Source organism: Mytilus californianus, unplaced genomic scaffold (assembly GCF_021869535.1).
Source record: "Mytilus californianus isolate M0D057914Y unplaced genomic scaffold, xbMytCali1.0.p SCAF_2, whole genome shotgun sequence".
In the NCBI taxonomy this organism is placed as follows: domain Eukaryota; kingdom Metazoa; phylum Mollusca; class Bivalvia; order Mytilida; family Mytilidae; genus Mytilus; species Mytilus californianus.
Window position 1 is genome coordinate 36275211 of NW_026262668.1, and position 20308 is coordinate 36295518.

A 20308-nucleotide genomic window follows, 5' to 3' on the forward strand; every position below is an offset into this window, starting at 1 on the left:
AATAATTTAACATTCTTTTAAAATCTTATATTTTTTTGTCATGATAAATGGCTATTAATCAGATTTTATATTAAAAATTATTAAATTACAATGTACTTTGAAATACGCAAATAACTACTAGCTTCGTATATCAGAGATACGAAACTAAGTTTTTTGTTGGGTGGTAGCTTTACATGGGAGGCGTAGTTATTTAATTAAAATCAATAGAGACGAGTCCTGTTAGTATAGAAAGTCCCTGTTACAATACAAATTGAAGCTAATTACAAATTCCCAAAAAAAATAAAATCTAACCTTTATGACGTTTTTAGTCAAACATGCATGTATTACATTTATTTTTTTTAACTATATTCTTAAATGTAAGTGTGTGATTAAGTTAATACCACTCCAAGTATACAAAAAGCTCACTAAAGGTGTCAGTTTTATACAGCAGTATTTCCTAATGATATTAATTTGTCATCAAGTTTTTCCATGGATTTTCAGTATCAATGTATCCATCATCATTTTGGTATCTATGTGTATTGTATATCGACTTTGATTGTTTTGTAGCAACCTACAATGGGGAATCTATTCCATCATTACTTGTAAAGTTATTGGCTAGAGATAAAACTTCAGAAATGCAGATGGCAGCAGCAAGGTGTCTGACATACTTATGTAGAGGAGGGGCATTACAACCATCTAGTAATGTTATTATGTTTAAGGTAATTCAAGATATCTTTAAGACTTCTTGTATGAATTTTATAAAATATTCATCCAATATATTTGGTATTAGCTTTTCCGTAACTTGCTGGACGGAAAGAATGATTTCCTATGGATTTGTTTTTTTGCATCTGAAAATTTTATTTTTCACACTGGAAGAAATGTAAGAATACTATGAAATGGTATTTGTCTTTCTTTTCTTTCATGTGATGAAATTGCTTTTAAAATTTGTGGAATTTGAAAGTAGTTTATGGGTTCACAACACACCATAGCAGTCTTTGTCCCTCATTACTGGACCTCACAGATATTCTCAAAAAAAATTTATGTCAGAGGAAAAAAATGTATGACGCCTCAAAGCAAAAATAATTGTTGTATGACTTCAATATTTGAATTATGCAAAATCTTAAGTAAAATGTGACAGAATCTTAAATAAAGATAATGTCTAGCATTTTTGGATCTTTTTTTAGGCATTACCAACTGTAATAAGGATGTGTAAAAAGGACAGAACATTAGAAGAGAATGTAGAAGGAGCAGAAACATTAGCCTATCTTATCGAAGAAGATCCAGAACTACAAGGCATAGCAGCAATCTCAGACCACATTATCAAAACACTGGCAGAATATCTTAGATATACGGATGTACAACAAATTAATTCTAGAACTACACACAAAAAGGTATGCAAGATTTTTTATTTTAATTCATTCAATGAATGTGGAGAAATAACTACGTGGTATCCAAAGATTATCAGACCTCCTTGCTGAATGGAAAAAAAAGAAAATATTTTAAAAGTTTATAGGAATAGTAGTTTAACATTAGTAAAATGATATGATCTATTCTTGACTTAGCAGGTAACAATAAAAATGATATTTAAATATGATTTTGCATTAGAAAGACATTACTGTCAGTTTTCAATGTTTTATTTTTTTAAGAAAAAGTAATTTCAATAACAATCAAAGTGGTGGACATTAAAAAATAGTTCGCAATTATATGTACCACATTATGTATTGAATATTTCAGGAAATATTGCAATATGTAGCTTAATATAATACGGCTACGGTCTAGTATAATGTAATTTTATATGCATTAAAATCTTAAATTTTAGGACATTAATTGGAGCAATGAATTGAAGCAAGCAGCTTTCAGGGCATTTGCCTCCCTTGGAGCTAATGATGAGGATATCAGGAAAAAGGTTTGTCTGGATTAGATAATTTTATTGATAATTATTGTTTATAAAAATATATTGTGAAATGCAGAAGGAAAGGATGACAATAACAATTACTTAAACTCACATTTTTTAAGCATCTTTTCATTGTGAATATTGGCATAATTATAATTTCAATAAAAATCTGTAATAATGATAATTATTGGTTTTACTAATTTTGATACATTAAAAGAGATTTATGATTAATAGATCTATAAATTTTGAAATTAGTGTTATATTACAACATGAACAAGGAGACACATTAGATAATCTTACATTATTGTAAATTTGAATTTATATATGGTAAACCAACACCTGAAGTGGTAATCGTGTGGTTGGGTAATAGTGGGTGGATACCTCCCTCGGGGCAAAGCCAGTTGAATTGGTACGGGATGACCAGTGAGGTGTTATCTGATTTGGAAATGAACTGACATTTTATTATCTACTTTCATCATTTCTACAACAATACAACTAGAAACATCCTTGAGATGTGTGTGAATAGCAGCTAACCACATTGTTAATAACATTATTAACAAACTTTCACTTTTAACTAAACTAAATTCTTATTTCACTTTCACTTTCTATTATGTTTATAACGTCGTCATAACAACCATTATTGTAACATTACAGGGCTGCCAAGTCTCACGCATTTTCATGCTTATTTGGGGGCATTTTCCTTTGATCTATTGTTTTTATACGACCGCAAAAAAATTTTTGCGATCGTATATTGGTATGACGTTGGCGTCGTCGTCATCGTCCGGCGTCGTCGTCCGAAAACACACTGGTTTTCGCACTCTAACTTTAGTTTAAGTGAATGGATCTCTATGAAATTTTAACATAAGGTTCAATACCACAAAAGGAAGGTTGGGATTGATTTTGGGGGTTATGGTACCAACAGTTAAGGAATTAGGGGCCAAAAATAAGCATTTTTGTAACTTCCAGACATAACTTGCGTGTTATTGTATGGATCTCTCTGACATTGTACCACAAGGTTCCATATCACAAAGGGAATGCTGGGATTGATTTTGGGGGTAATTGCCTCAAAATTTTAGGAATTAGGGGCCATAAAAGGGGCAAAAAACAAGCATTTTTATATGGACAAATACTTTAGTACAAAACATAATTTAAAGCAGTGTAAGGGAGATAAATCAAATACATCATTTAAATTACCTCCCTTACACTGCTTTTAAACTATGTATAAAGTAATGGTTAATGAACAATTAAGACAATTTAAAACAGTGTAAGGGAGGTAATCCACATACAACACTTTGATTACTTCCCTTACACTGCTTTTAAATTATGTTTAAAGAAATGCATATTTTTAAAGGAAGACCAGTAAAAATATCTGCAAATGTTGCATCTTTTTTACAAAAAAATCCATATGAAAGATTTGACACCATATTTTAAATTCTATTATAAAATAAATTAAGTTAGTACTATGGTAAATTTAAATGGGTAATTATGGTTGCAAATTCCATTGGAAATTTGAATTGAGATTATGACCATATCTCGAGGGAAAGAATTGAGGGGGGGGTAAAAAGAAATTGTGGGAGGTCAATTTTTTCTCATTTCAGATTTCAGAAATTAAAAAGAATTATTCTTCAAATATTTTTTTTTTTTTCAAATTTCAAGAAGTAATCTTTAATTGCACAGTATGGCGCATTAGATTTGTAAAATCTTTGACAATATTTATTTATTTGTTATGCCAAATCTGACCGTATATTTAGATTTTTAATTTTGGGTCCAGTTTTCAAATTGGTCTACATTTAGGTCCAAAGGGTCCAAAATTAAAATTAGTTTGATTTTAACAAAAATTGAATATATGGGGTTCTTTGATATGCTGAATCTAAACATGTATTTAGATTTTTGATTTCGGGCCCAGTTTTCAAGTTGGTCCAAATTGGAGTCCAAAATTAAACTTTGTTTGATTTCAACAAAAATTGAATATATGGGGTTCTTTGATATGCTGAATCTAACCATGTATTTAGATTTTTTATTTGTGGGCCCCGCTATCAAATTGGTTCATATTGAGGTCAAAAGGGTCCAAAATTAAACTTAGTTTTATTTCATCAAAAATTGAATTATTTGGGTTCTTTGATATGCCAAATCTAACCGTGTATTTAGATTTTTAATTTTGGGTCCCGTTTTTTAAATTGGTCTACATTAAGGTCCAAAGGGTCCAAAATTAAACTTAGTTTGATTTTAACAAAAATTGAATTCTTGGGGTTCTTTGATATGCTGAATCTAAACATGTGTTTAGATTTTTGATTATGGGTCCAGTTTTCAAGTTGGTCCAAGTTGGGGTCCAAAATTAAACTTTGTTTGATTTCAACAAAAAATGAATATATGGGGTTCTTTGATATGCTGAATCTAACCATGTATTTTGATTTTTGGGCCCCGTTATCAAATTGGTCCACATTGAGGTCAAAAGAGTCAAAATTAAACTTTGTTTGATTTCATCAAAAATTGAATACTTTGGATTCTTTGATATGCTGAATCTAACCATGTATTTAGATTTTGGATATTGGACCATAATAGGTAAATTAAAAAATTTTAATTTCTTAGACCACATTCATTCTGTGTCAGAAACCTATGCTGTGTCAAATATTTAATTACAATCTAAATTCAGAGCTGTATCAAGCTTGAATGTTGTGTCCATACTTGCCCCAACTGTTCAGGGTTCGACCTCTGCGGTCGTATCAAGCTGCGCCCGGCGGAGCATTTTATTTCTCTTTGATCTTTACGATTTTGGCCAAATATCACGCATTTGCATTATTAAAAGTTGGCAGAACTGACATTACTTCCAGTGAACCTCATGAACCACCAAATTTGTACTTCACTGTTTGATTTCATATGTAATATTGTCCTGAAGACGCCACACTTGATGGCGATACATGTCGACCAGTGGTGGTAATTGATCAGTGTTCCCCGTCTGCCCAAAATAGAAGGGCGGCCCACACTTGGTGCCCTTACCCCTGCCCTTCTGCCCTCCAAAGCCAAAAAATGCCCTCTTCTGCCTTTTCAAAAAACAAAATTTCCAAATTACATGCCCTACGGCGTTTCCAGTAAAATTGTTACCTGAATGTAACACTTTAATTAACTGACAATGGCATAAGTTAAATACCTTGCCTTTGGCAGTTTTATCACCTCTGTGAATGATTGTTTACTACTAATCAGGTGATTTAAGATAATTGAACAATACTAGGTATATTTATTGCAGAATGAAAATGTCCACATGTTATCCATTTGTAATGTTTATGTACAGGATGTACAACATCAAAACTTTATTTTTAAAAGTAGGCATTAAATAAAATTAAAATGTTGAACAATTTTAAAGGCATACATAGCTTTGACTAAATTGGTTAAAGAAAGTTTTGAAAGAATTGTTCTAAACCCCAACCCTTTTACACAAGTCCTATAAAATAACCTTCTCATTATAAATTCTGATGTACGTATAGCACCTTTAACTAACAATTATAAGAAAGTTTAATTTAAGACCACTTAAATTCTAAATTCTTATTTGTAAATATATCCAGTTCTTACTTAACTTATTCTTACACTTCAGCACATTATGAATATTATTTTTAAAAATTCATGATGACAATCCTATGAATTAGTTATAATATTAATTTTTAGTAATTATTATTGCCTAAATTCAGTCATCTGTACATAATTAAATGCTTCCTTATGTTCTAAGGTGTACATAGTTGCTACAATTATACCCTATGGGTAGTGCTCCACAATTAATGGAGGAATAAACAAGAAACTGAACTGAACTGAACTGTTTCATAACCCCGAGTATGAAATTAAAAAGAAATTCCTATTTTGAACAAAAACAAAATTGCACAACTTCCTGTTTTTCTTCTTGTATTTATAATCCTCCTCACATAGGAACACTTAACAAATGCTTTTATTCATAACAATTATGGAGAAAAAAAGTAACTGTTAATACTTTCTGCAATGTACGCAGTAATAAAATATTATCATATCCTGTCTCACCTGTTATATTTATAAAACTCCTTACTTAGGAGCACTTTGGTGTGCACTTAAAAAATACTTTTTTGTAACAATTTAAATGAGAAAAAGTAACTTTCAATAACATATACTTTAAGTTTGAACAAGTAATTTGAATTTACATAATTTTATGCATTAGAAAATCTTGTTTGCATGTATACCTCCATCTTTCTAAACTTCTTCTTTATTTTTATAGACTGGTAGCAGTAATAAAACATTGAAATTTCTGATGATTATTTTCCTTACCAAATGTACAAGTTTGTTTAGATGAAAATCAAAATGATATGCTTTGCATCATGGTATGAAAATTTGATAAAAAAAAAAATCTTACTGGAATCAATATTAAGAACACAATTATTTCTAAATGTGCTTGAAATACAACTTAATAAATGTCCTCCAGTTGAGCCTAGCAATATTCAAGGTAATTTATACACTGTCCAACAGTGCCTTTACCATCTGGGTTATTGCACTAAAGTGCCCTTTCAGACAACTAGTACCCTTTTGCCCTGAGATACAAGCTGGAACACTGTTGATGGATGTTGTTGTCTTTATTATCGTATTATTGTCAATTGTTAAAGATTCTCAACAATAACTACACACTATAGATTCTGGCTAATAGTTGTCATGAAGTATGGATTGAAAAAATTTCAAAAATCATGAGGCGCCATTTTAAAAGTTTACTGAAAATTGAGGGTGGCATAAAGTTCTCCTTGAAGCTTTTTTAGAGCGAAGTCAGTAATCCTTGGGTCATAATATCTCACTTTCCTAGGTGTGGTGACCCCTGAAAAGTGAAATGATTCTTTCATATTATTACCTATTTAGCCTTTAAGTTGGAAGATTCAATGTGAATTGTTTTTGGTTTTATAGATAATTGAAACAGAGAATTTGATGGATCACATTATATCAGGAATGAACAGTGAGGATATCAAAGTAAAAGCAGCAGCCGTCAGATGTCTCCATAGTCTCTCTAGATCTGTACAACAACTAAGGACAACCTTCCAAGATCATGTTGTTTGGAAGCCATTAATGAATGTAGGTAGTGCTTAGCAGTGAATATATTTCAGTCGCTGGGGCTGTCATAAAGACAGGTGTTGCTGTATTGTGTAATTTTTTAGCTCATTGTTTAATACACTGCATCAACTCTCAGGATGAACAGTGCTAGAAAGACCCTTTTTTTTAATTATGTTTATTTGGCAGGATATCTTGGGAATATTGTCCTGCATAACCTACATCCTTTTTCCCACCCACAAAACCATATTATGTTCAGAAATGAATGATTACATCTGATACTATTGAATTTCTTTGATCAGTGGTAATTATATACATACTATACAGTGAGGAATAACAAATATTTCTCCTTTTTTAGGGTCTTTAAGTCTAATAAGATTGTGAGTAAAGACTGAGAATGTTTTAGGTGATTTAAAATTATTAATTCACTTTAATCTTAAGGTAGATCATCCATATACACTTGTAAAATTTCAAAATAATCTATTTTAGACGATATCAGCTGGAAAAAAAACTATGAGATATGCTGATTTAAGGTGGTACCAAACACCTTGACTAAAATTAATTTGGCTCGTTTAATGTTCATTAGATTTTGACAAAATATTTATTTTGACCCTTTGACAAAAATATAAAAATTTCCAAAAACTTGAACCAAACACTTTATTTGAAAAATTTCACTGGATATATAGCAGTTTGACAAACACTAATTTTTATCATTGAGAAGCTTAATACTTCCTTAACAATAGAACGTGATTAAAACGTTCAGCTGATTTTTAGAGTTATCTCCCTGTAGTGTTATTTACCACCTTGATATTTAGTGATGTAATATTTCAGATTATATAATTGTGTAGAAGGACAAAAATAGAAATTGAAATCTGCTTGAAATCAGAGACAAAAAGACCATGCATTTTTTTTTACATGTTCAAATATTTTAGATTATAACCATTCTTCTGAAGTTAATCTACCATGATGTAAGTCTACTCACAACTGAAAATACTTTTATGCTTCTACTTTTTTTACAGATGATACAGAATGGACCAGAAGATTTATTAGTTATTACATCCTCAACATTGTGTAATCTTTTGTTGGAATTTTCTCCAGGGAGAGAAGTGAATACCCCTAGAAAGGTGATTTATTTTCATGATAATAGTAATTTTGTTTTTGATTCATATTTGGTAAGATGTATGGTCATGGTGTTACATCAAACATATCCACTATTTTTAGTTTATCATTTTTGAGTAGCAGTGGTCCTTTAACATATCTTCATCATTTTTTTTTCATATTTGGCCATAGTGTATCAATCTTGTTTGATTTAAATAATTCCGGCACAGGACATTTTCTTTCTTTAATGTCAAGTTAAATTAATTTACTGTGATCTGTTGACCAGTTGGGTCAAGATGCACAATTCATTTCAGGAAGGTGACAACGGTAGCCTTTTATTCCATTCCTCTGTCCATATCATAAACTTGGATATGTATGATGGCTCATTACCAAGCGGAGACATTTTCTCAGATGTGGTTAAATTTTAGGGGTACAAAGTGAAATTAAATTTTTCGCAAATTGGAAAACCCAGAAAACACCCATGTGATGTGGCTTCAGCAAGTAAAAAGTCCCCATATTTACACCGTTAAATTTTCTGGATATTCAGTTCTTTACAAACATTTAATAACTCCCAAGTTTTTACATCTTTATTGTATAGTCTTCTATCTTCAAAAAAGCACAAATGGTTAAGCTCAACCAATAGCATCAAGTCCAATATCATTGCATACAGGATTTTTTTTTTATTTCAAATTATAGCTGAGTTCCTCAGTTTGAGGTGCATTAGGGATATTGAACTTGTTTTTGATTTGATGTCATTGCTTTATTGTATAAAGACAAATTTTTAATGATGTAAATGAAAAGTACACTCTATTGCAACAGAAATTCAAAAAAATCTGTGATTGTGATCATTTCTGGCAAGAAAACATTGAATCGTAGATTTTTATCCCTGAAATAAGAAGAATATATATGATAGTGAAAAATACTTCCTGAAGGTACAGATAAAGATAAATGGTTCATAAAATATTGACAAATGTGCTACAGTTTTTCTAAACTAGATATTAGAAATAAAGATGTGTGTTGGTGTACATCTACTTTATCTATCTCAAATGATCCCCAATTGACCCTAAAATTGCTTGTTATAAAGTGGTAAAAACATGGATCAGCACATATACTAAGACCGTATACAGCATTAAGAAATATGTTTAAATCAAGCCAAATTAATTTGTGTTTGATTTTGATAATGAGACATTTAAGTTATTGAAATTGTCTGTTTATTTTCTAGGCAATATTGGATACTGGAGCAATTGGCATCCTGGTAACGCTGACAGGAAGAAATGAATCTGAACTTAGACTAAATGGAATTTGGGGGTTGATGGTAAAGTGTTTAAATTCATATCTCCTCATGATTATATGTTTTTCATGAAATTTGTTTATTCTAATTTTATTACTGTGGATTCATCAAGTGTACCAATGTAACTGTGGATTCATTAAGTGTACCAATGTAACTGTGGATTCATCAAGTGTACCAATGTAACTGTGGATTCATTAAGTGTACCAATGTAACTGTGGATTCATCAAGTGTACCAATGTAACTGTGGATTCATCAAGTGTACCAATGTAACTGTGGATTCATCAAGTGTACCAATGTTACTGTGGATTCATCAAGTGTACCAATGTTACTGTGGATTCATCAAGTGTACCAATGTTACTGTGGATTCATCAAGTGTACCAATGTTAATGTGGAAGACATGTGAAAGATACCAAAGGGATATTTTTAAACTCAAAAGTCAAAGACAAACTAACAATGCCATTTTAAAAAACAAAAATCTTGAAAAGACAAACAACAGTACACCAAATACAACATAGAAAACTAAAGACGAAGCAACAGGTACACCATCAAAAACTGGAGATGATCTCAGGTGCTCTGGAAGGGTAGGCAGTTCCTGCTCCACTAGTGGCATGGATCCTAAATTGGTGGATATGTTATGTTCTGTCATTATAGCAATACTAATTTTCATTTTATTGAACCATCTTAAATATAGTATAACCATTCTTATATAATTATGAAATTTTACATCTCTGATAATATGTATATTCCCCAGTTTAAAAAAAAATCATACTAATATGCTTTATCTTTTTTTTATCGAAAAATATTTTAAATGAAGGAAGTTCATATTTTGATAAAATCGAAACAAATCTATCACAATATGAAAACATGCAATTAAATATATCATGTACAGCAAATATTTACAAGATAATGGTACAAGTTGATTTAGATATTTTACACAAAATATTAGCCAACCAATCAAATCCAATAATGCACACAAATTCAAGAATAATATAAAAGTAATACTCTAGGACTTTTTTTTGTAGAATATGGCTTTTCAATCAGAATTAAAAGTCAAGTCACAAATTATTGAGGCCATTGGAACAGAACAGTTATTCAAGCTCTTGTCAGATCCAGATCCAAACATTCTGATGAAGACATTAGGTCTGATTCGTAATCTATTATCAGGCAAACCAGTAAGTCATTTTTTGCTTGTTTTGTCCTGCATGAATTTGAAGTACCCTATTAAATTTTGATAAAACTATAAGTTGGCAGTAGTTCTTGAATAGGATGGATAAGTGCAAGAATAATTATCCATTTTTTCTAAGGCTTCTATGAGAGGGAATGATTTAATATTTGGCCTGTAGCTTGATAATGTTGAGTTGTAGTGAGTAGTTTGAAATTTTACACCTAACATTGTACAAGGAAAATTCTTGTCAAAGTTTTCTTGCCTTCAGTGAAAGGGAATAATCAGTTATGCTTCAGTATACATGCAACCTCAATCAATCAGGGTTCACCACAGAATGAAAATCAAGGGTGGGGGGAGAAAGTTCATCAAATCAGAGATTTTGTGGTGCGTTGTTGAATCGATTCCTTATGCATAAATTATTAATTATATGCCTTACATGTATTTGTCATATATATAGCTATTGTGGAAAGGGGTCTCCCATACATCATTAGTGGTCACCACACTTGTACTGCTTGTAGGAACATATTAAACAGGGAGAGTAAACACCTGATGTGATTTCCCAGATTGCAGGAATATTCTGACAAATTTTATTTAAATTGTCCTATGGAAAACCACATGGTAAAAAAGATAAAGAATTTATTATAAAAATAAATTCAGTCACAGAATTTCAAAGTCATTTCAACCAAATTAAGCCTATCTAGCAGTTTGTAAATTCATATTTGTTTTGTAAAATTTTATTGAATTAACTCCCTACTTTTCCAGTACAATTATGTAAAGGAATTATATATCCAGTTTTACTCTTTTCTTACTTTAAATGAGTTTTAAGATAATGAAACTCCTATCCCAGATAGAACTGTCTAAAAATATTCAGACACTGTTTGTCTGTTATTTAGGGTTTCCCCAGTATTTTCCCGCCAAAAAGATCATGTGACATGGTTGTCATCAAAAGGACCATGTGGTCAGGGAATTCATTTGTTTTCTGGATTAATGCTTTGATCAATGTAGTTAGAATATAAACATTTCATTTAAGGTACAGTCAAACATATGCATTTATAAAATACCTGTAGTTTGCAAACAATTTTTACTTTTCAAGTTGAAGAAACTGGGTCATGATTGTTCATTGGTTGTTACCTTGTTCAACTACGTGAGACCATGTAAATAATATACTCGTAATCAGCTGTCAGTGTACATCCCTTGAGGCAATGTTCACAACAATTAACAATAATTAAATTTCTTAATTGCCACTCCCATGATAATTGGATTAGGGATATTTGAAATTTAATTTCAATTTATTGAATTTCAAGTGTGGCGGACAATAAAATAAGCATGGCGCTGGGAATTTAAACGTGGCGCTGGAAATTTTAGCGTGGCGCACCCCCACGCTTAAATAGGTTGTGGTGATCCCTGTCAGTTATATATAGGGACACAGATCCAGACCTGGTTTTGGTCTTGTTTCTCATACTGTGGATTCATTATTATTCATTGGATACCAATTTTCGTGGATTTCGTGGGTAAAGGTGAACCACGAAATTAAATGTTCAACGAATGACAATTTCCTATAGGCATGTATGCAGACTTTCGCAAAACTACGAATTAAACATCCACAAACATGCAAGTTTTCCTTAATCCACGAAAATTGTTATCCACGAAAATAAATGAATCCACAGTAATCTAGATATTTTACTTAAGGTGCTGACCACAAATGTACACTATTGTGTTGAAACTGAACATGCTCAGCTCATTTAAATTTAAGTCTACATCATTTGGTCTGTGGTGGATAATTGTCTCATTGGCAATCATACCACATCTTCTTATTTTATTTGCCACAGGACATTAAACAACCAACAATCTATCAATTAATCTTTTTATTTTCATACTATCAAGATATCACGTTGAATCCACCAATACATAATACAAGATATCTTGTTATATCCAATAAAACATAAACCACTTTGTACCTACAGCATATAGACAGTATAATGAGTGTGTATGGTACACAGATAATGCAGGCAGTCGTCTTTATATTGGAAGGAGATCATTCATCTGATATTAAAGAACAAGTGAGTATTAACGGTGGCAGACCTTACAGTATAACAACCATTTCTTCAAATATTTATAGAAATAATGTGAAAACTAGCAAGTAAAAGGCTGAACATCTTGCTTTCTAGTCAAGTATTATACCTCCTCCTTTTAATATTTAGCACTATGTTTTGGATTTTTTTTGATTTCAATGCTCTTAACTATGTTGTTGACTTACCTACTGATTTGATTCAAGCATAACTGATGAGTCTTATTTGATATACGACAAGTTTATAGTATTTACTTTACTACAATACACATATAAGTATTCATAAAGAATCAGATCTTGATACCTTTTGACCTTACTGGTACTTAAAACTGGTTTAGCCCACTTCATTTTGTACCTTTACCTGGTCATGCTATCTTGACTGTGTGTGTTTTATTGTTATTTGTCTTTGTTTGTACATCTTTCAAATATTTTATGAAAGAGTAGTGTGTTGGTAGTTTGAGTGATCTGTTGTACTATCCAATATTTTAAGTAATTCCTGTTATTGCTATTTTCAAAAAATTTAATTTGATCTTTTTTTGTGATAATTTTTCAAATTAGCTACTTGAGTGATATGGGAATTTCTCAGTCGTGTAGAAAGAGAATGTATGAAGTCATGAGCCTACGTCATTGATGTTGCCTATGAAAACAGCAAAAAACAGATTATCAATGGTCTTCAAAACTCTTAGGATGTTTCTCTGCTATTTGAAACCATTGAAAATCTATAATCATCTTTTTTATGCAGTAAACATGTCAGACAACAATACTTTATTTGATATTTGTCAAATTTATTTATCTGTTTAGTTCTTCCAATTATGTCCTCTTCTAGGTATGATATGATAAGTCTGTGTTTATCAAAAAGTATATAATAAGGTTTACATTTTAATGAAATAAAGGACTAATGTGGGGTACCTGGTATTGTAGCTGGTCACTCTTACCATAAATAGATACAAGTGCCCCCTCCCATCATATTGGGTACATGCCAATCTAGAGGAGATAACTTAACCTTGACGCATCTCTGTGGTTCATTTATTGCAAAATGTAAGTTTATAAATTTCCCTTTAAGATCTACTATTTGATTAGAGTTATCTGTTATATGATTATAGATGTGAATAAAAAGAGATTTGAAATGAATTGAAGTTAGATTGCAAACCAACAATTCAATTTTGATGAAATGTATTTTGACCTGTGACCTATAAAATTTAGTCATAATCAGTTACACTAATTCAATATTTCTGCCTGTGTATCCACTCTTGTTAGAGATGACAATTGTTTATAATGGTAATCTTTATACTTGTAGACATTGTGTATATTGACCAATGTTGCTGATGGTGATGATTCTAAAGGTTATATAATGGAAAATGAAGATGTGTTGAAAAAATTAATGACATACATGGTGAGTAATGAATATTGGTGTATTGACCATGGCTTCCAAAACGGTCATATATTCCGGACATTTATAAATTTACCGGACATTGTCTGTCTGGGAAAAGCATGAAACAGACATCTACTTTTAGTTTTCAATGCTTTCTTAAGAGACGGTCAATACATTTTAATATAATTTAAAAAGTTTATGGGATCTTTTTGACCCGACCTTTTGCCTTTAAACAGCCACACATTTCCGTGACATGATGAAGAAGTACTATCAAAACAAACCCTACTTTTATACCTTCTCATTTTAATCAAAGTTAATTAGTTGTCAGACAGCTGAAATTTACCTGTTCAGGCGACAGATTTTTGTACCGGACATTGATCGGTCTATTCAAAGTTATTTTCTTACATTTCAGCAGTCTGCATCTAATTAATTTAGTCAAAAAGATTGAAATTATCAGAAATACGTTTATAAATATGATTTGAACGAAAAATCGTCAGTACCACTTTGTTTGAACCAGTGAGCATGTGAGCAGGTGGGAAATTTAATTATGCATCCTAATTCTTCAAAAATAGTAAAATTATCATTGATACCTTTATCTAACGTTCATTTTGAGTATTTTCTTGAAGAAATGGAAAAGAGTTACTTAAACTCAATTGTGCTTTGTAAACTTACACGGATTTTACATATCCGTCTCTGGTCCATGTTTTACCATTGTCAAGTCAACATCCGGTATTAGGAAAATATGCTTTTTAAAAACGAAAGTAAAGTTTTTGACAACGTTATTTTGCACAAATAAAGAGTCTAAGGCAGATATTAGTATGCTGATGTTGCACACTTCGAATGATGCACTGTCAATTTAACAGTTTACGTTAGAACATCGAATTTATATCAAAGTAAAGTTTAATATCGGTTTTTTTAATGTCAATCATTGGTTATATGATGGCCCACTGATTACTATAGTTTCCTTTTGTTACTAAGTCTTAAGGGATTAAAATCGGGATCAGACATAAAATGTCCAGCTGGCTTAGGGAGCTACCATTTGATTTTTATGGGTGGGCTAGGATGAAATTTGAAAAAAATAGGCAGGACAGGAGTTTTGAGTAAAAAAACAGGCAGGATGAGATTATTTGCCAAAAAAAAAGGCAGGATGACAATTTATGTAAAAAAAAAGTCAGGATAAACTAAAAAAAAAAGGCAGGACTGAATAGAGTGAAAAATAAAAAGGCAGGACAAAATTTTTCATCCTAGCCCCCCCATAAAAATCAAATGGTAGCTCCCTTAAATATTTTTTGGAAGCCCTTGTATTGACATATCTGTAATATTGTTTTGTTTCCTATATTTTTTTCCATAAGGTAGGTAGCTAGTTTGAGGACTGTTAGAATCAGTTTTTGTCGAGCCTGCGACTTTTGTCGCAGAAAGCTCGACATAGGGATAGCGATCCGGCGGCGGCGGCGGCGGCGTTAGCTAACTTCTTCAAAGCTTTATATTTTAGAAGATGGAAGACCTGGATGCTTCATACTTTGTATATGGATGCCTCATGTTACGAAGTTTCCGTCAGTCACATGTCCAATGTCCTTGACCTCATTTTCATGGTTCAGTGACTACTTGAAAAAAAAGTGAAGATTTTTTGTAATGTTAAATTCTCTCTTATTATAAGTAATAGGATAACTATATTTGGTATGTGCGTACCTTGCAAGGTCCTCATGCCCGTCAGACAGTTTTCACTTGACCTCGACCTCATTTCATGGATCAGTGAACAAGGTTAAGTTTTCGTGGTCAAGTCCATATCTCAGATACTATAAGCAATAGGTCTAGTATATTCGGTGTATGGAAGGACTGTAAGGTGTACATGTCCAACTGGCAGGTGTCATCTGACCTTGACCTCATTTTCATGGTTCAGTGGTTATAGTTAAGTTTTTGTGTTTTGGTCTGTTTTTCTTATACTGTATGCAATAGGTCTACTATATTTGGTGTATGGAATGATTGTAAGGTGTACATGTCTAGCTGGCAGGTGTCATCTGACCTTGACCTCATTTTCATGGTTCAGTGGTCAAAGTTAAGTTTTTGAGTTTTGGTCTTTCTTTCTAATACTGCATGCAATAGGTCAGCTATATTTGGTGTATGGAATGATTGTAAGGTGTACATGTCTAGCTGGCAGGTGTCATCTTACCTTGACCTCATTTTCATGGTTCAGTGGTCAAAGTTAAGTTTTTGAGTTTTGGTCTTTTTTTCTAATACTATATGCAATAGTTCAACTATATTTGGTGTATGGAAATATTTTATGATCTATATGTCAGTCACGCAGGTTTTATTTGACCTTGACCTCATTTTCAAGGTTCATTGTTCAGTGTTAAGTTTTTGTGTTTTCGTCTGTTTTTCTTAAACTATAAGCAATAGGTCAACTATATTTGTTGTATGGAAGAATTGTTAGCTGTACATGCCTGCCTAGCATGGTTCATCTGACCTTGACCTCATTTTCATGGTTCATTGGTCAATGTTTAGTTTACTTGGTTAATGTTAAGTTTATGTGACAGTTGTAATAAAGCTTTATATTTAGGACTATCAACATAATATCAATGATTAGTAAAGAAGGCGAGACATTTCAGCGTGTGCACTCTTGTTAATATTGTTAATATTAAGTTTAGTCTTGGATGTCTTGGCATTCTATTGATTTTGTTCCTAATTCTAAAATGTAGTGCCATTTCATGTATTGCACAAATATTTTTGACATGAGGACACATGCACAAATATTGTTAAGTACTTGTGCACTTTTAAATATTATACTGCAACTATAAAAAAAGGGGGCTTTATTGCATTGACCTTGTCTGTCCATTTATTTGTCTGTTCTTCTGTTCGTCCATCAAATATTTCTGTCCCGTTCTTCTCAGGTGTTACTGTACAGAAAGACTTTGTATTTGATCAGAGGCTTGACAATGAAGAGTTGTAACATTGGAGCTCTTTTCTGATATGTCACACTTTTCTCAAGTACTACAGAACAGAAAAATTTCATACTTGGCCAGCAGCTTCAGAATGATAAATTGTACAGTTGGGGCATTATCGAAACTGTCAGATAGATACTTTTCAATATGTTGAATGAACTTGAAATTGTTCATGTAGTCAGCAGTTAATAAGTGATGAGTTGTAAACTTTAAACAGTAAAAATTATCATCAATACAAATCTACAAAAATGCCACATGAGATTTACAAATAAGCAAAAATAACTGATTGCAATAAAGGTTAAAGTGAATATCAAAATGGCAAATTTAAACCAGATGATCGGCTCAGGCTTTTGGAAGCCTCTTGTTTCCAAGCAATAACATTCAACTGGCAGATTTTTTCATGTATTCTTTTTCAAATGACTAAAATTGTTTAATTGTATCTGTTTTAGATGCATACAAATGTGAAATTACAAATAGCTGCCACTACATGTATATCTAATCTAGTGTGGAATGAAGAGGAAGGTAAGATACATTTCCGTTGTTGAGACCATAAAATATACTGAGTAAAAAAAGTTTAGCAACATATATTTTAATTTTTAACCTTTGAAATAAAAATTTACAAAGTTGCGAAAATAAGATTTTTAATATTAAGAATTGCAACTTATGGTTTATTTCTTTGTTTCAATGACTTATTCATTGTTATGTTTAGAAGTATAATTAGATTTTGAAATATGATATTAAAAATAATTGTTGCTAAATTGTTTTTACTCAGTATATATAAATAACACGTCCAGTAATTAATAAAAACATTTGACACTTCAGTAAACAGTTAATTATTAATTTTTGGAAAAAGAAAAATAGACAATTAATAGAGAACCGCTTATGAACTAGATAGCTAGCCATGGATTCCTAATTGACCCCCAAACGCAAATTAAGGTGCTTACAGATATTGCTGATGATATTACACAAGAAAATGCAGTTGAAAATTATATGTTCTCTAATTCTGTGTGCATTAAAACAGGTTCTGACCAGTTTGATAAATTTTGATACACCCAATGTTGATTAAAGAAGTAAGTTTGGTATGGGCCACATTTGGCCCCGAAAATTAAGGTCGTAGTTTAAAGATAAAAAACGTTTCAACTTAACAAAAAGACGAGTAATGAAGTGCATTCGAAATTTTTTCGATAAATCCTAATTTTGAAATTTTAGCTAGAATTATGGGCCATTTTAGGGCCTTATCGAACCTACTCCTTTGTAGCATGAAATTTCCTGCCATATCAATTCAGAACAATGCACATGATATTTTCCTTTAAATCATTAGAGCAATGTATTCTACTATTTTACCAATATTTTGCATATTTGTGCACCATTATACATTTTGAACTTAAATTAATGTAGACTTGAGCAGGATTGTGTTTGTCATGTTTTCACCACTGTCTGATTCTTAGGCAGATTGGAACTTAATACATGATATACTTGATCATTTTTTTAAAATTTTATTATAGGTGCCTATAAAAGACAGGCCAAACTGAGAGAAATGGGTGTACAGAAGATATTACAACAGCTGTTGAGTTCTAGTGATGCTATTTTATTTGACAGGCAAGTTTTTTTTACAGACATTCGCCCAAATAAACCTCAAATGAGATTAATGTTACTATAAATTCAGAAATTATTGTGATCATTTATTATTGCGATTTTTGAAGAATGGATAAAAATGCAAGATTATTTATTGCAATTTCTGGAAAATCTCTATGCAGATATATGTATCAGATATCAGAATGCGAGTTCTTATTATTGCGATCATCCCCCAGTCACATTATTCGCATTAATTAAAACCTCCCAATAATTTATGAATTTACAGTATTTTGTCACCTCATTCTCTAAAAACTACCAAATGATATTTCTTTCATTGATGTAATGTTTTTCAAGAATGTTTTATATAGTTAGAAGAATAATGGTTGTGTACAGTTGTATGAATATTTGTTTTAATCAATGGACACAATCAGTGATATCTTCTATTAAGGCTTGTATCCTTCACATGACTTGTCTAGCTGAGAAGTAGAATTGTATTAATGTGACAGTGTAAAGGGGATTTGTGATTTATTAGTTCTAAAACTACCATGTGCTCAGGCAAAACAGCTGTGATTTTATTTACATCATGTTTGTTTTACCAGAGTACTGGCTCAGCAATCTAAGTTTCAACACCATTAAAAGGTTTTAAATATCTATTGAAAAAATTTATATCTAATGAACATTGGAATATAGTTTCTGGTGTCTGAAAACAAAAATATTACAATATTTCCAGTTTTATCAGTAGAATCTGGTGTCTGAAGACAAACACATTGCTTTATTTCCAGTTTTATTAGACATAGACATTTTTACAACTTTACTCATTTTATTTCAGAGTAAAAGATGCACTGAAGCAGTTTGGATGAGTACATACTATTAATAAATATAATGACTGAAATAATCAACATATGAGCTGAAAGTTCTTGTGTTACACATATCTGCCATCAGCAATTCCAAGGAGACAGCAGGGACAGGAGATGGACACAATAGCAATTCATATATCTGTGATTAAAAATGAAATGAAATAAAATGTAGTAATTTTGATGTAAATTTCATTTTTTATCTTCCTCTATTTAGAATTCTAGCAGATGGGAATAAAACAGATAATTCTGAATTATGGATTGATGGATATGAATAAATGAAGATGTAGAGTACACATCAGAAACCTAACCACACAAAAAACAGAATACATGTTTAATGTCAATTGGGCAATATTTTGATGTGAATAAAAGGAAATGTGGGGTATAGTCAATGAGAATTCAACCCAACAACAACAAACAATAATGTGTACAATTACTGAAAGCGAGCTCAATGGACATAAACTGCTGATATAGAATCATGGCATCCTTTGTACTTCATAAAAGATTTCAAACAACACTGTCGTAAACACTACAGGAAGACAGCTTGTTCAATGTCCAGAAAAAAACTGTATAGAATATCAATTCAAAAAAGGAATGTTTTAGATTTGGTTCAAAATATTCATTTGTGAATTTATAAAATACCAGAGTCAGGGATTGAACAACAACTATATTATAATAACCTTTAGCAATAGGTATATTAAACCATAGAGAAAGATTTAAAGGACAGTTCCTTTGCTTGTTAGCTTTATAATAATATAGCCATAAAAAAATTGGTTCTGAGATACTACTTTTACCAATGTCCTGCAGGTTGAAACATTCTTCCATAATAAATCTATATTTATGATAAAATATTTTAAAAGTTTTGTTTGCTGTAAAAGGTTTAAGTAAAAAAAATATAATGTTAATTGAAATTGAAGACATAACTGCAAAAATTTCAAGGAAAGGAATCTGTCTTATTTGTAATCATAATGATTATGTCCTATTCCCAATTGTGACATTTTGACTGATTGTGGATTTGCATGGTGAA

The 20308-nt window shown here is 31.3% G+C and overlaps 1 protein-coding gene across 1 annotated transcript in view; it reads left to right on the top strand.

The window, feature by feature from the left end:
* LOC127729804 (armadillo repeat-containing protein 8-like) overlaps window positions 1–19465 on the top strand; it is a 42779-nt gene extending 23314 nt beyond the window's left edge. Inside the window, exons 9-20 of the mRNA XM_052237710.1 lie at window positions 547–698; window positions 1164–1370; window positions 1799–1885; window positions 6779–6943; window positions 7939–8043; window positions 9240–9332; window positions 10331–10480; window positions 12438–12533; window positions 13839–13934; window positions 17302–17374; window positions 18358–18451; window positions 19257–19465. Of these exons, the coding sequence (XP_052093670.1) occupies window positions 547–698; window positions 1164–1370; window positions 1799–1885; window positions 6779–6943; window positions 7939–8043; window positions 9240–9332; window positions 10331–10480; window positions 12438–12533; window positions 13839–13934; window positions 17302–17374; window positions 18358–18451; window positions 19257–19287 (1349 nt within the window). The 3' untranslated portion in view covers window positions 19288–19465. The remainder of the gene's footprint in view (window positions 1–546; window positions 699–1163; window positions 1371–1798; window positions 1886–6778; window positions 6944–7938; window positions 8044–9239; window positions 9333–10330; window positions 10481–12437; window positions 12534–13838; window positions 13935–17301; window positions 17375–18357; window positions 18452–19256) is intronic.
* The last annotated feature ends 843 nt before the right edge of the window (window positions 19466–20308 follow it).